General features: G+C 41.4%; 2 protein-coding genes across 2 annotated transcripts; both read right to left on the bottom strand.

The window, feature by feature from the left end:
* Positions 1-4,346: 4,346 nt before the first annotated feature.
* dynll2a (dynein, light chain, LC8-type 2a) lies at positions 4,347-7,821 on the bottom strand. The gene is made up of 3 exons (XM_083914518.1): positions 7,722-7,821; positions 7,077-7,233; positions 4,347-6,008 (listed from the first exon to the last, which is right to left on the bottom strand). The coding sequence occupies exons 2-3, from the start codon at positions 7,206-7,208 to the stop codon at positions 5,871-5,873; spliced, it is 270 nt and encodes an 89-aa protein (XP_083770644.1). The 5' UTR covers positions 7,209-7,233; positions 7,722-7,821; the 3' UTR covers positions 4,347-5,870.
* Positions 7,822-8,444: 623 nt separating this feature from the next.
* Positions 8,445-15,794, bottom strand: srsf1a (serine and arginine rich splicing factor 1a). The gene is made up of 5 exons (XM_083914081.1): positions 15,393-15,794; positions 14,669-14,847; positions 10,185-10,357; positions 9,251-10,008; positions 8,445-8,828 (listed from the first exon to the last, which is right to left on the bottom strand). Exons 1-4 carry the CDS (start codon positions 15,578-15,580, stop codon positions 9,811-9,813), a joined length of 738 nt encoding a protein of 245 aa, XP_083770207.1. The 5' UTR covers positions 15,581-15,794; the 3' UTR covers positions 8,445-8,828; positions 9,251-9,810.
* Between the last annotated feature and the right edge of the window lie 1,111 nt (positions 15,795-16,905).

The raw sequence follows: 16,905 nt of genomic DNA, 5'->3' as shown, positions 1-16,905 counted from the left end.
CAATACTTTTAATCAGAATGAATACAATAAAACAAAAATCCAAAAGTTGATCCATCCATCCATCTATCTATCTTTCTATCTATCTATCTATCTATCTATCTATCTATCTATCTATCTATCTATCTATCTATCTATCTATCTATCTATCTATCTATCTATCTATCTATCTATCTATCTATCTATCTATCTATCTATCTATCTATCTATCTATCTAGCAATCCATCTATCTATCTATCTATCTATCTATCTATCTATCTATCTATCTATCTATCTATCTATCTATCCATCTATGTGTAACCTTTCAGAGGTTACACAGAGTTCCTCCAAATTACTCAGTGCAAGACTATAAGTGTATATGAGTGAACAGTTACGTAATACTGTTTAACCGTTCTAATGCAGTGATATACATTATGTAAGGGGAAAAGAAATCATGTGTCTGTTTTCATGTTTGCTCATTCACCAACACAGCCCGTGTTCCTCATGTCCTTATGGGTTTCCTGTAATGCCTTTGTGTTTGTATAGTTGAAAGATCTTAATATGACCCGTATTAAGTCTCCCACCAAAGTCTCCTGTCAAGGAATAGATTTTCTGAAGCCTGAAACAGAGCCAAGAGGAGGTGCAGAAGTCTAGTTTTCTCTCAGAACACCTGAATTATAATATGATGAAATGTTATGCTGACATTTATTTTGTCCAATGATGGCAGTGGGAATCAGCATTGAACACATCTAAAGTAGAGACAACACAGAAGTGTTCCCTCTCATATATCTGCATTGGTCCCCATGTGCACTGTATGTTAATATGTGCTTGGAAAAAGAAAAAGGAAAAAAAAATTCTGATGCCTCATCCTTTTTTCAACCACTAAACACACAGCAGGCATGACTGTTGAGGTGCAATGTTTTTCCTGCTATGATGCATTCCCCAGACAATAACATGTCCTTCAACCTAAAGACCATGTCAGATTAATTAACATTAACATTAACATACAGTATAGCATCTTTTTACTCGATGTTTGAGTCTGAGTCATTTGCCTCCTTGTTAGTCCGGTGTTAAGTCCGCCCACTGGTCCTCTCACCATCTATGAGGCATCTGCAGAGCACAAACATTCACCACATCAATGAGAGCGAACAAAGCTTAAGGGTATTTTCGGCCTGAGCAAAAACAACAGTCTGTGTGGTGCACTTCAGGATATTCGAATGTTTTTCAGAACGAGCATGTCAAGCTATAGAGCCATTTTAGAACATAAGAATAGAAGTTGCAATAAAAAGGTTCTTTGGATTTGAATGCTTAATGTCTCAGTCTGATGGGAATTGAAGAGTGTGAGACGGAGCTGGATTTGCTGTAACACCCTAATAAAGTAATCAGTTAGAAAACGGTTTGCCAACATTCTAATTTCCACTAAACAAACCAGAAACCGAGAGATCTGCCATTGGATTAATCTATTGTCAGTTGTACGTTTTCAGGCCCCAGTTCAGACACATACACTGAATTTTCATCATCTAAATGTTTAAACCTAGCGTTTCTTTGTCCAGTCAATTATATGTGCAATCTACACGTGAATGTGATCTGACCATGAATTACAGCTCTGTGTGGGAAGATGGATGAAGGCAGCCAGAGGCTACAGCACAAAAGCGAGGCAGGCAGGTACGTGGAGAGGGAGGTGACGCTGATGGGAAAAACAAGAGCGTAACACATGCGTGAAGGACCTATGGAAAATTAGACAAGCCTCTGACGCACTTCTGTTTTAAAAGGTGACACACACACCATGCAAAAACACATGAGACTGTTATGATACATCTTGTTTTTTTTTTTTACAGCATTCAGTATTTCTGTGAAACTGAATAAAAGCTTTGATTCCTTATTTATTTCACTCACAACAGTGGACTTGCAAGTGAATCCCAGGACATTAGTGTGTTATTTTTAGCTTCAAAATCATGGAGATGTGGGAATTGCAAAGAGCCTTTTCTAATATTTAGGCAAAGTGTTCCAGTTAACTCTACAGACTCATTTCACCCACTTTGACCTCAGTCTGTCTCTAGAAATTATGCATTAGTCACTTGACCTTTAATTTGTCTGCTTTCTCAGTTCTCAGGTCGGGCCCTGCATGCTCTTGTTTCTACAGATTTCCACTTACAGATATTATATAACTTCAGCACAAACTGAAAACATGACACACACAAACACATTTCATCCGCCATTTTGTCAATGACAAGGCAACTATCATGACACAGACTTAACAACAATCTCAGATGTTGGTCATATTGTTGGTCATTGAAGGAAAACATCAAATCTGTCATTCTACTATGATTACGTCCCATTGTACAGCATAACATTATATCAGCCTGGATTGCGACACATAATCTCTGGATTGAAACTGTGGTCCAACTTTTGTTACAGTTCACTCTGAATGAAGGATTGTTTATCAGTGAAATGGGCTCCTGTAGTATTTAAATGTGGCTTTAGATGGCACACTGTTTGACGCCACTAGTTTGTGCAGCATCAATGTATATTATATATAATATATAGGAGAGGGGGTATATATAATGTATTTTAAGTTGCGGGCCATAGTCAGCAACATAACTGCTGATCCACTTGGGCAATGATCATTAGGGTTCCATAATATGGGTAATACTTTGCATTATGCAAAAGATGTACTTTTCTAATCAGTGGATTATCTCTTTAACAAATTACTGACAATATGTGTGAAACCTGATGAGCCATTTGGGTGAAGAGCACAACACTGCAGCAACTGATGTCACAGTTACGTGGTTTGTGCTCCTCATCTCTGAGTGAAGGTCTCACACTTGTTGCTATGCACGTTTGCCATTTTTCACACCATACCACTTAAGCCTCACACAGTGAATCCAACACTACAGAAATGTCCACCTTGCAACATGAATACTGAAATGTACATAGTGTGTTCTTCTCTTTATCATCCATTTTGCTCAGTCAGCTCAAACTGCATTGATTTCTTTTGTCCCATTCTGTTGTGACTTATTGAAGAATTGGCATATAATACCACTGTATAACTAGCAGAATCATAAAAGCATCATGGCAGCATCTTCTTTGGGAGGATGTCTCATGGTCTGTTTTGAACCTGCAGCTTCAGTGAGCCTCTTTCAGAAAGTGTATGAATACATTTGAGGAACTATCGTTTTTTTTCCTGGTTAATCATGATTTTATTAGTTTTTAATCTTTCAGAAATAGCCCATCACATATTTCCAGGGTCCAATGTGCCTTAGTTTGACCCCAACATGTCTTGTTTGTGATGTTATGTGATGTCCTTTCCAAAGAGAGCATCTTATGAGAGACATAGAGGCAAGTTCAGCCACTGATGGCAATCCGGCTCCTCCCACCATCTGTCCTGCTCCAATGAGCACTACTTTGAAGGCTGTCACAAAGAGAATGGGGCATATTTTGCATCCCACGACAATGCCCAACTCCAGCTGCTGCTAACCAGTTGTCCCATTTGTCGTTCCTCAAAGTAATTTGAGACCAGGCCCCTGATGATGTCAGGCATGTGATAGAACTCGATGGCATAGTTGGTGAGCTTTTGCGGCACAGGTCTGCATGCATTACCTTGGTCAAGCGAGAAGATGTGCAGGTCTGTCTTGCCGTGCTTTGCCCAATGTATCTGCTCCCAGTGGGATGAACTACTTTTTGTCAGCTTGCATCAGTGTTCAGTCGCTTTAATACTGCCGGGCAGTTCTTGTAGAGCATGTAGGGTATCCTGTTGGGTCCAGGAGGAAGATGTTAAACTGGGACACAGGTGGGGCTGGACAAGGCATGTTCCCTGGTGTAAGATTAGTGGGCGACTATCTGCCTGACAACAATTTAGCCTCTGCAGGTACATCTAATATTTTGGGCTTTCTGGTATAGCTGGCAGATATCTGGAGGAAGGCTTCCTCTTCTGAGCGGCACTCATTGTTTATGGTCCTATTAGTAACTTGAGGCCCAAGAATGGAGTTGGAGAGATAGTGTCTCTATAAACGAAATCTACAAATGAATGCAGATAATGACAATAAACCAATGCGGCCAACCTCATTTGCTCTCCAGAGAGACAGTTTACCTGCTCCCAAAGCCTACTCTATCCTAGTTGGTAAATACTACTATTAAATTCACTCCTCACTTCTGTGCTAAGCTAAGCCTACAAGCTGCTAGCGCTGAGGTATAAGAGTTGAATAACAAAATATTGAACTACTTCCTTTAAGTGAAATATTCTCAAAAGTGTTGTAGATATATTTTCTGTCCATCAACCAATCAATAATGTTTTCAGCAAAAAAGGGGCAACGACAAAAAAAGGCCACAATGTAATAAGTCCACAATTAGTTTTTATTCTATGGAGTGTATACGATTTTGGTTCTGTAGCAACCTACTGGATAACTCTAATGAAGTGCAATTGTACTCAAGCCGGTTACAGTTGAGAGCAATGACAGGCACACGTTTTGTGCAAATTGAACAGCATTGGAACAGATCCTACATACGGTATACACAGCAAAAATACATGCCAGAGGAAAACAATATTAAATCAGTTAACATTGAGAATAGTTAGGAAGACTTCCCTCAATGTCAATCCAAGCTAACAGATACACATTTCACCCACCTTCAACATTGTCTTTACACACTGCGAGAAAATGCGTTATGTTTTCCAGCTCCATAATCCCTCCAATCTGCCCTCTTAAAAAATCCAAACATTATACACTACCCTTTCAAAATAATAATACTGACAAGACAAAATGAAGACCCCAAATCTGTGTGCCAGACAAGGGATACACCTCCTTGCAGTTACTTTAAGAAGAACTCCTCAATGCATCATCTTTCCTGCATGTCTGGCAGTACACTGGCAAAAGTCAAGATTTGGGGAAAATGCAACTTGAAAGTATTACGAGCCACAAAAGACGACACAACCATCTGGAACACGGGGGTTGCCTTGGTGGAGTTGAATGCAAATGTTTTTATCTAAATCACTCGCCTAGCGCTGCTTTACTTCGTCTCAGTCCTGTATCTACATACTCAAAGTGAGTTTTTGTTTGTCTGATGACAGAAATAAAATCTCCAAACATGCAGAACCACATGATTATAGGACTAAAATCTAGGTAGGTGAGTTGGGAGATTTTAGCAACCAGTCTGTAGTGTTATTACTCGGACATTACAGGCTTAAGATCTGTGATTGAAGCTTTATTTGCTCTATCATCCCTCACAGTGAAAATCCCCGGAAATGCATTCACTGGCTTGTGTTGATTCCCCATTGTCAAGTGTGTTGGATGCTGTGACAACTTTTCTGAAACCTGTTCGATATTTTATTTTAAAAGGTTTTGTATTTGCATGTACAGATGTTATTCTTTTAAATTAGTGAAATAGAAGTAATAAAATTAACTCATGCCATTTGTTCTCCTGGAAATTAAATGCAGGCCGTGAAAAGACTATTTTGCCACATTAATCAACTTCTTTTCATAATCATAATCTTGAAAATTAGTTATTAAACTGGTGCACACAGTATGATTTTACCATCTTAACCAACAGATGGAGTCTCACAACAGGGTCTGGCAATGCCACTTGTGAAGAAAAGCAGATGCACCACTACATTCTACAGCTTTCCTTTATTATACAATCAAGGGCCACGTTGAAATCGTTTACAACCTAGAATTTAAGAGCATCAACAAAAACTACTTCAGTTGCGTTCAAATGGCAACTATCGAAAAGTAAACTTAATGAAACATACATATTAAATAGTGTATAGTCCATGCAATCGCGCACGGCCAGGTTTGCATCATTATGGTATGTCGTTATTAGTGTATGGGAGACATCAGCCACCAGTGCATTTCCGATGTAGGTTCAGGGAGCAAACCTCCTCAACACCCATCAGAAACTTCTCAGCCAGACTTGAAAAGCAAGATGGCCACTTGGCCCAAGTAGAAGTAAATAAAATGCTTTGTCTCGTGGGTGACGTAGCTGCCGAAGTTCCTCCCAACGATGCAGTGCCAGGTGGGGTTATATTTCTTGTCAAATTCCTGAAAAAGATCAAAAACAGATGATTACCAAACCATATTAACAATCCAGAACCAGAGCCTGCCTCGCATACCATGACCAAGGCTACCATTGCAGATACTGAAGTAATGTCTGCAAAGACTAACTAGAAATGAATCTGCTGATTATTTTCTGAATTTATTATTTTGGGTATAAAATGTTGGAAAATGGTCATTAAAGTTTACCAGAGCCTGAGGTGAAAACTTCAAACAGTTTGTTTTATTGGACAGTGAATTAAAATGTAAACTCATCTGAAAAATGAAACGTTTGGTAATCGATTATCAAAGAAGTTGCTGATAAATTTCAGCTCTACCAATTAGGAACGTGGGGGTCAAGTACTTTTAGGCCAATACACTACTGAGATAAACCTTTATTGATCACAGGACAAAAAAGAAGAAGAAAGTATGCCTTTATTAGTCGCCCATGGGGAAATTCACTTTTCGATCTTTTTTTTTTAAATGCACAATAAAACAGAGAATTCAAAATGTCATTCCAGCATCAATAATGAACTGAAAACCTGCCTTTTTGTCATGACTTTTGATAAATGTTTCATTGCCATTACTGTATTTGCATTATTTAATCATCCTTTGTTGTCTAAAACGATTCATCTTAATTGTTATCAGTTCTATTGCTTTTTTTATAATTTAATTTTTCCTGTCAGTGTATCTCTACTTGATTGGCTTTTTCCTTTATGCTCTCCTATAGGCTGCTCAGTCACACGTAAAGCACTTGGAATTGTGCTGACCCATGTGAAAGGTGCTATACAAATAAATAGACTTAGACCTTAATGTTGGGAAATCCGTGTACATATATAACATGAAAAACACCTTCTGTTTGGTATTAAATTGTTGGCAAACTCTGTGCATTTGGAGGTGGGGGACTTGGTGACCTCAGTGATAAAATAACACCTGGCTATGGCCCTGATCATAAGAGCCTTTTCACCACGTTGAAACAAAAATAGATCTGAGAATAAAAAGGGCTTTGAATTTGCAGACGATGTGCCAATGATGTAAGCTCACGGAGGATTCATCAATGCAGCCGTCCGGTCTCACCTTCTTGATGTAGGCTGCGATGTCCTTCTCTATGTTGTACTTCTCCATGGCCTGGGTGGCACAGTCCACCGCGTCCTGCTGCATGTCCTCGGACATGTCCGCGTTCTTGATCACAGCTTTCCTGTCAGTCATGGTTGAGGATGATGATGATTCCTGCCTGAGGAAGCATAAGGGATACGTTCGCTGCACTGAAAATGAACAACGCACGTGGTGATGGGGATGGTTTAGGCCAGTCGGATCGTAGCGAAAACATCAGTCATACGCAGATTGACCGTTCGCTCCGCGTTTTCTATCATGTGCACTGATTCATAATCATAACTTAAGCTCATGTTTTATCCACAGATGAACTAAACGGTGACTTGAGTGTTGCATAGATTGGCAGCGAAACTTGATACAGGTGGAGTTAAATTACTTGGCAAAATCACTTTCCCACAAAAGCAGCTTCTGCATCAGGAGACCAAAAGTATCACATTTGTATTTATATGTGCTGAGGCAAAATCACGCATGCTGCTGTCCATGCCAGTTAGTCTACATGTCTACACATTAAGGGACATCGTAAACAGCTAACCACAAGAGGAACTCGAACCAGAAATATGTGAATACATAGAAGTCAGTCTTTTTTTTAATTAGGAATCGGAAACTCACCTTCTCTTGAGCCGAATGAAAACACTTCTTTCCGGAAAATATGTATTTAAGCCAGCCGAGGGAGGTTCAGATGATGCTGCGGCTAATTGCTTTTTAAAGATTTACACAATAAGCATGTAGGCAGGTTGGCTCTCTCTGCTGTGCTCCAACAGCTCCCCGCCCCTCTGCTGCATGCTGCGACCTGCTATTGGCTGAGCTGCAGCCTCCCCGTCTGTTGCGAGCGTTTTTCTCCAGCTCCCGTCTGCCGGCATCTTATTTCATCCCACAATGCATCATTCACAGTGTACACCACCGACTGTGGGCTAAAAGGAAACGAGACCTTGGCTGTGGGTAGGTATCATTTGGCCGTGTGTACAGGGTTTTTCATCGGGTGTCGTCACAGCTGAGACACTGGAGCTTTGAATACTGAACATATGCACTGCAATTGTGTCGGTGTTTTCCATCATGGCTGCAGTGTTGCCGCTATAAAAAGGGAAACCAGGATGACGTGGTTTCCCTTTTTATACTGGCAACTCACAGTTTTACAAATTGGATTTTTAATTAAGCATTTATGATCATTTGTAGTTATTCATTCAGGTCGATGTAATATACTGAAAAATACAACATTAAAATAATTTATACATGCCAACAGTCACATACATTGATATTTGGGGTTATGGCTTAAATAAAAACAAACTAAAGTGTCCTGGTTTGAAAGTGTTTTATTGAAAATGCTAAGAGAGAAAAAAGCAAGATTAATAAGCAAATGAAAACATACAAACTACTCCCACATAAAACCCCCTCCCAACCTCCCCAATTTTTAATTCCTTCATACCAGGCATCTACGACTCCATCCTTTGATCCAACTTCCTGGTCCTCAGTTTCGTTTTCTTGTAAAATAAAGCCATTACCACTGAAAAAACTTTAAATGGCATTGGGGGGGCCTAATAGGAAAAAAAAAAAAGTTGCTCTGGGACTCCGCGTTAATTAGTTCTGAAATCAAACTCATTTGAATCCTGGAAAACTGATCCCGTTCCGAGCATCCATCCTTGCCTATCCCTGTCCTAATCGATCCACTCATCCAGCTCCAAGGATTGGGATCCACTGAGCCACTCCTCCAATCAAAACCTTGAAATACCAGGAAGAAAATCAGAGGCAGACTGTTAGAATAAAATGTCAAGAATTTTGGGCCTAATTTTTCCATTTTTGAGCATTCATGTCAAATCAAGAAAAAAAAAAGAAACGCCACTGAAAAATCTATTGCTCCCTGAAGTTAACATTTCAATCAATGAGGACATTTAAAAGTTAAAAGTGGGACACTTTTGCAACAAAGTAGTGTTTCAGATTTTTCACATTTGACAGCAGAGATTTTACACGTACATCACAACACTTGATCTAGGACTGCTTATTCTGTCACAAGCCAGAGTAGCATGTTAAAAACTGTATATATATTCATATAACAAAGTTCAGCACATATGGCTTTGTTAAATATGACATGCATGAAATGGCAACCCATCAAAAACGTTCAATTTATGGAATATGAAGCGTACCATTGCCTCGACCTGATTGCTCCTCAATTAGATGTCCTATCCTGACCATACAAATGAAATGTGCTCCACAATGGTTTTATTCCAAATCACTTTAATCCTTCTCTTCAGATGTCTAAAGGAAGACACAAGGGTAAAATACAGTTAAGCATTGGGCTCCCCATTCAAACAGCCCACCCCACATATCCAATGAGAGAGGCTACGTTTTTCTTAAAAAAATAAACAAAACTCAAATTTCAATACTAGCAAAAATGCTGAGTGCAGCTTATAGCAACTCAACATTTTTGAAGTTCAACAGAGCACAATTCCTAATGTTGCAAAAATTGAGAGGACAGGAAGAAGGGGGGAGAGAGAGAGAGAGAGGGAGAGAAAACAAAAAGGACAAAGCAGTTGGAGAGGGGTGGGGGGAAAGGGTGAAAGGAGGTACATCTACATACCAAGTTCATCCACAAGGACATCGGGACATGAAATGCAAAAATTAAAAATCAATTGCTGACATCTGGAGGAACTCATAAGAGGTAAAAACAGAAGGGTATACATCAAAACATCGGTGGTAGAAAGGTTTAAGAACGGGAGCGAGAGCGGCTGTGACGAGGCGAGTAGCGGGGCGATCCTCTGCCACGGCCACGGGAATTGCTGCGGCTGCGGCTGGCGCTGCGACTCCGGCTTCTGCTCCGACTGCCACGGCTGCGGGAGCGTGATCTTCCGTAACTCGGGCTGCGGGGACCGTCTAATTTCACACGAATGTAAGCAGTCTCTCCCTGGCAGACACAAGAGAACTTGACATTGAAAAGGCAACATTCCTTCCTATGGTGGAAATACCATAGACGGACATGAGGGCCAGGTGTGCTTCATACGTGTGGCAATTCCTGAAGTACTCACCTTGACACAGCAAAGAAACATTATCCATCACAATTAATCAAATCAGTACACATACCTCATGTGAACGGAATTTGGTGTTGTCCAGTTTTCGAACGGCATAGGTCATGTCTTCTTTGCGCACAAACTCTACAACTCCAGTTCCATCTCTGAAAACGTCGGCGTAGCATACGTCGCCTGCTTCACGCATGTGGTCCTTCAGGTCCTGCCAGCTGCCGCTCTGAGGGAGTCCTGAAACATTGAACCAAACTTATGTTAGCTAAAGAGTGGTGAACTTTCCAGATTTCTGAATGTCTTCCAAGACTTGAACATATGTTAGAACTACACAACTGATTTGTTTCCCCAAAGAGAAGCTACGGGATTTAGTGAAACGGGAGCATTTCAATTCATTCAATTGTTGAGGCTGCCTGTGGCTGAAATCGACATAATTAAATGAAAAACGGGTGTAAACTGGTTTAGCAGAATTACGTTGTATTTAACCTCTGTCTGTAGTCTCACTCAATGTCCCACCCACAGCACTGATTGGTTACACGTAGGGGTGCAGAATTCCAGGAGTTTTCAAAGTACTTGTCCCCCCCCCCGCCGGCCAGCCCGTTTGTACTCACACTGCCTGGGCCTCACGCAAATGCTTCTTGCCTGTCCATACGTCATCACGCCGTAACACGTCACACGCATTGATTTACGTCATCGCGATGCGTTGCTTTGTTTACAAATCTTTCCATAGACCTCAGAGTTTTTGTGCGTCTTGTCGACTGTTTTTGAATATTTTCATCCGACCAAATCTGCAGTAAACACTTCACCTCCGCATCACACCAACGTGAACCTTACGCCACCATTGTTGTTGTTGTTGTTAAATATCCGCGCATGGTCCGTCTTTTTTTTCTTCTATGTCCGAACAGGCGCACATAAATGACGTGAGAGCCGCCGTAGGCGTCATGCTCGTACATGTGCAAACACGCTTTACAAAAGCCCACCTCTCTCAAACGGGCTGTGGATGGCCAGCTGGCCGCAGCTAGGCGCGGAGCGGTTGCACTCACACTGGTCAAACGCACTAGGCTTTACCCGTAAAACCTGTTTTGGCCCGGTGCGGAAGGACAGTGCGAGTGTGCCCTATTTGAGTGTCTCACATAGACTTGCTGGGTTTAGCTTACACTAATCCTTCCTGTGTGCTTTATTATGACATTTAGTATGAAATGTAGCAAAGTACCATGTGTTATACTAGGGATGTCCCAAAATCAGAAACTTAGTTGATACCCATACCAGTGAAATTCCACTTCAATACCCAATTCTAACTGTGGTAAAAGTCAAAACAACAAATCCCATGTTCTTCAGCATACACTCCTTCATATCATTCAGGATAATGATAATACTTTGTAATACGGTGTTCAGTGTTACTCTAGTGTTCCTACAGAATTAAATTCCATTTCTGGTGTTGTGTTCAACTTTCTGTCACAGTTTTGCCAAGGAGAGCGCGATTTACATGTAATGTTTATTTGTCAGTCTTCTGGAGCCGCAACTCCAAAGTCTGGGTCTGCTGCACACACGCTTAGTTTAATCTCTGATATTGTAGTTTAGGCCCTATGTGAAAAAACAACAGCAGAGAGAAACGGATGCATGTGCCATAGTGTTGCCACAATACCAAATTATGACTTTGGTGCGATACCTGCCTTTCTGTGTGGAGTTTGCATGTTCTCCCCGTGTCTGCGTGGGTTTTCTCCGGGTACCCCGGTTTCCTCCCACAAGCCAAAGACATGCACATGTTAGGTTAATTGATGACTCTAAAAATTGTCCGTAGGTGTGAATGGTTGTCTGTCTCTGTTTGTCTCTATGTGCCCTGTGATAGACTGGCGTCCTGTCCAGGGTTTACCCCGCCTCACGCCCAATGTCAGCTGGGACCGGCTCCAGCACCCCCCGCGACCCCGAGATAAGCGGTTGAAGATGAATGAATGAATGTAAAGATACCACGACGGAAAACTAAAACATCAAAAGGAAAGAAATACAATATTAGACAGAATGTGGAACTTAAAATTAATAATTTATTTTATTAATTAAAAACAAACTTAAAGTCAAAATAATTAAATTAAAAAAAAAAAAATATATATATATATATATATAAAATAACTTGACAAAAATGGCCATGCTATGATTAAATTACCAGTACTAGTTGACTTAAAATAGATAATTTATAACTGGTGTTGATGATCGGCATACTTGTAAATACCAGCACATGTAATGTTAATGTTGCCAGTGTGAATGTTGTGTTTGCATACAGAGACAAGCCTAGGATGATTGGCAGGAGCACTCATGACATTTTTAAGCCATGTCTAAAGAGAGAAGCTGCACACAAGAGACACGCTGCCCCACAAAGTTCATAAAGTACTTATACTACTACTACTACTGAAATAGTATTGTTTTAAACAAGGTACCGTATACCTTTCTACGTATCGGTTTGCCGTGCAATACTAATGTGAAATGTGGGAATTTCAGGTAAACTTGTGAAAACACATGCTGTAGATGTACATTAAAGCCAGAAGGCTCTGTATCGGCACTCAGTACCTTTAAAAACAAAAAAGGTAGCATCCTAATCAATAAAGTACCGAGTAGTATTAAATAGGGATGCCACGGTTCTTAATATGATATTGAACCGTGCGGTACATCATTCATGGTTCAATACGCACTTGTGAATTGAGGCATTTTTAGTTTTGCAATAAAACAGCATGGCATTTCATGTTTCTGTGCTTTGCATTACTCTCTGAATTGAGAGGCGCACTTGAATGCAGCATGTGATCATGCGCTGCGGGTGGGTAAACACCTCCCTGGTGAGTAAATAATATGAGCAAGTCGGAGTTTGAAGAAGCATAGTCTTCTTACAAATCTGTGGCGTGGGGAAATTTTGGTTTTGGTGTTAAACCCAGTGACGAGGGACTCTGCTAGCATTGCTTCACACGTGTCTCATATGGAAATGGTAACACTTCCAATAGGAGCGCACATTTGCAACGACACGACCCAGCATCCCTGTCTGGAAGCAGGACGGCTGAGCAGGTAAGCATTTGTCTCCTGCTGATGCCTTCCAACAAGCCTATTCTACCACTTCAGAAAAACACAAGAAAATAACAAGCGCAGTGGGGATGTTTATTGCAGAAGATTTGCAGCCCTTTTCCATAGTAAGAGATTCATTCACCTAATCAAACAAACTGTCAAGTCACACTACAGTATGCGCATATTTTTCAGCACTAACGTAATTCCCGACCTCTATAAAACAACGCTGAACGGCACTGAAGTGGAACTGGCTAAAGCACAGAGCCTAGCACTGTTCACGGATAGTTGGACGTCTCAGGTAACAGAGTTATCTTACTGTGATGGTCCACTATGTGTCTGAGTGGGAGAGTAAGGGTGCACTCACACTGTCCTTCCGCACCGGGCCAAAAGAGGTTTTACGGGTAAAGCCTAGTGTGTTTGACCAGTGTGAGTGTAACCGCTCCTTTGTAGAGCGCGTTTGCAGATGTACGAGCACGAGCATGTGTACGAGCACAAGCACGACGCCTCTCACGTCATTTATGTGCGCCTGTTTGGACATAGAAAAAAATGGTGGTGGAGTGTTTACTGCAGATTTGGCCAGATGAAAATATTCAAAAACAGTTGACAAGACGCATAAAAAACTCTGAGTTCTATGGAAAGATTTGTAAACAAAGCGAAAAGTGTGTGGTGAAGCCAGGTGTGGCGTATTTGACAGCATCAGCAGTTGAGTTGTATTCTATTGGGGTTGGAATTAAGAGTACTGGTATTGGCATGACAGTTTTAGCAATACCCAGCCCTAGCCACAGACCCCAGGAGGTACCTGAGTCCCACTTTCAATATTACTGTTCCTCATTAAAGTTGATCAATGAGGATTGTCCAGCGATAATTATCAACTCAGACTTTGCGGAGATAATCAATTGAGTCTTGAAGCCACAACAAAAAGTAAGGACACCTCTTACATTTTCAGTGGTAATACTATACAGCTTTTTAAATAAACACCAACATATCAATAACATGGGGTGATATCACATTGCTTCACACTTAAGGCCATGCATTAACTACCCGGCAAATCAAAAAGTGGATTTGTTGGCCTACAAGGACCGAATTAATAAAATCTGACCGTTCTCTGAATTCCTTTCTGTCTGTAGATGTGACATTTGCACATGTCCAACACATTTAACAAACTGGAGCTCTACTTTTTTGCAATGATTGTTGTGATCTAACCCCTTATACCAGGGGTGTCAAACTTATCAAGTAAAGGGCCCATGTGCAATTTTTCATTCCATCCAAGCAAAAACATACCAGGTCCAACAAATCAACTGTGTGAAGGCAGTTCAGGTGATTGAGTAAGTCGAGTCAGGTGAGGTCTCGCTTGGTTGGAATGAAAACCTGCAGCTACTGCAGACCTTCACTGGATCGGTTTGACACACGTGCCTCATACTGAAATAAGTCAGTCAGGAAAGATGCATGTAGCATGGTCAATCGTAACGTTTCAGTACATTAGACAAATAAATGTGTGCTTACCCGACACAATGACCCTGTACTCGGAGCGTCTGGATGGAGGTCCGTATCTGCCTCTGGGAGCTCCACCGATCCCACCGAACCCGCCTCTTGAGCCCCTGCCACTGCGAGGAAACTCCACACGCAGCCTATAGCCGTCATAATCATAACCATCACGCCCATAGACTGCATCATCGGCGTCCCTGTTCACAAACCAGACACAGTTTAAACATTAACACGTGGAGGCTTTAGGGTTTAACACACATACAGAGACCATTAAGCGCCGGAATGTGCAGCCATGTTAGCGGCTGGCTCGATCGGGTTTACGGTTGTTAATCCGCCTTGCGTGCACGCAACTCACGCTGCAGCAACTTTGCCTCACAACTTGTGCAAAGACAAACACACTGAAATAAATATTACGCAATCAAGCGCAAGGTTATTAATGCACTGACCACGACTCGGTGAACTAAGTCCAGAAACAATGCAAAGAGTTCGTGTTACCTTAATAGACATGCTATTAGGGTTACACACAGGCACCAACGCTGTTTAAAGGGTGCGTGAGCTAGATCGCTATTAAGCACACGTAAGCTAGCGTTCGCGTAAAACACAAACCCGAAACCAGCACAGCAAAGAACCACGTTTCGCTGGGAGAATAAGGTACTGCGAGCCCAGGGAATAGCCTGAGCCCGCGTTGGCACACGAGCTACACAATGGGGCTGCTGCCTCCGCGGCCTGCACGTTAGCTCACCTGGGGTCCTCGAACTCAATGAAGGCGAAAGGCGGGCCTCCTCTCCGGTTCTTAAGATCGATATCTCGAATTGTCCCGTATTTGTAGAACACGTCTTCCACGTCTTTTGTGCGAATATCAGGGGGAAGATTTCCCACATAGATCCGGCAGTCGTTGTTCCCAGCTGGGCCTCGCACAACACCCGACATTGCAGCTAACGGATATTAGCCCTTCACCTAGCTACGCTAACGGTTTGAATGATCCTAACGGTCGGCAGGACCGAACCGAGACCCCACGCGCGTTCTACTCGTGGTGCAGAGATGAGCAAAGCACTTCAATTGCGCGCCGCCAGCGCTGCAACAAAGAGCTTATTCAGTGGGAAGACAATATTCTCGAGCAGGCACACACTACCGTTTTTCTTCAGGACCCGCGCTCCTTTACTGAAGCATTCATGAATAGAGGAAAGATCGCAGCCAGACAGAGCGGACACATCCGCCCTAGGAAATAGTTCGCCAGCGTAGCGACGGCGACTACCAAATCTTTGATAGTAACGTAAAAAGATTTAACTGATAATGAGTGATGTCGTCGTTTTATTTGTTTGATCTATTTTGGAATGCTGTATGTTGTCCACATCTTTATCGATATTATTTTTCTTCCGTACATTTATCAGTCGCCTCTAGCTGCTGCATACTTTCAGCTACAAAAAGCATCACTATCAAAGTGTTCCTCTCCTTCGGCTGATTTATGCTCATCTTAAACTGTTTTTCTGCCTTTCATGCTTTTTCATATATTCAGCCTTTTTCATATTTTTTTATAATGCAAACCAATGGAGATCAGCTGAAAATACTCATGCCCCCCTTTGAACCTCATCTAGTCCTGCATACTTCCACCTACAGACTTTATTCTAACCCCAAGATGTTGAACTATTTCATTCTTATTCCGTTTTTTTTATATATCTTTTACAGTTTTCCTATAATCACAGTTTATGTGTTTTACGTTTTTTAGACCTGATCAGAGTTTATAATGAGTGTGTATTGCGCCGGTAGAGTGAATTCTTTTTGATCTCTGCCCCACTCTGGCGTTCATGTGTGAGTTTCTTTCTGACTAAATCTTCTCTAGCTTCCCATACCTTTACTTTTCAGATATTATTTTGATCTCAAAATCTAGGCATTCTTGTTTTCTTTCAGAAAATATGCTCATTGTAGCACTAGGACTTATATTTGCTTTAATCCTGTGGCTTAAAGCACCAAAGTGCCTTCCTGGTCTAATGTTAAAATCTGTTCAACCGATAGTCGGACAGAGGTAACTTCATGATTTATAAGTCATTTTTAACCTTTTCCACGCAAAAGATGTCTCCATCTTGACCAAACCCTCATAATTCTCAAAGTGAAGACTTTTTAACAAGCATTGAAGCATTTCCATGTATTTCCACAGTCATAGTTTTTCCCTGTGGAGTTGTTTCGAAGCATGTTTCTATGCATTTTAGTGCAGAGACCAATGCTTTAGTTTGACCTACATATGAGCTGATCTCCAT

The sequence above is a fragment of the Echiichthys vipera genome, assembly GCF_963691815.1.
Source record: "Echiichthys vipera genome assembly, chromosome: 5".
Classification (NCBI taxonomy): domain Eukaryota; kingdom Metazoa; phylum Chordata; class Actinopteri; order Perciformes; family Trachinidae; genus Echiichthys; species Echiichthys vipera.
This window is presented reverse-complemented; position numbering and strand designations above follow the sequence as displayed.

Coding starts and splice junctions, on each gene's coding strand:
- srsf1a (XM_083914081.1), bottom strand. CDS start 15,580: ATGTCGGGTGTTGTGCGAGGCCCAGCTGGGAACAACGACTGCCGGATC. Junction 10,358..14,668: donor GTACAGGGTCATTGTGTCGG/GTAAGCACACAT, acceptor TCAATGTTTCAG/GACTCCCTCAGAGCGGCAGC. Junction 10,009..10,184: donor CCAAATTCCGTTCACATGAG/GTATGTGTACTG, acceptor TGTGTCTGCCAG/GGAGAGACTGCTTACATTCG.
- dynll2a (XM_083914518.1), bottom strand. CDS start 7,208: ATGACTGACAGGAAAGCTGTGATCAAGAACGCGGACATGTCCGAGGAC. Junction 6,009..7,076: donor TCGCAGCCTACATCAAGAAG/GTGAGACCGGAC, acceptor GATCTTTTTCAG/GAATTTGACAAGAAATATAA.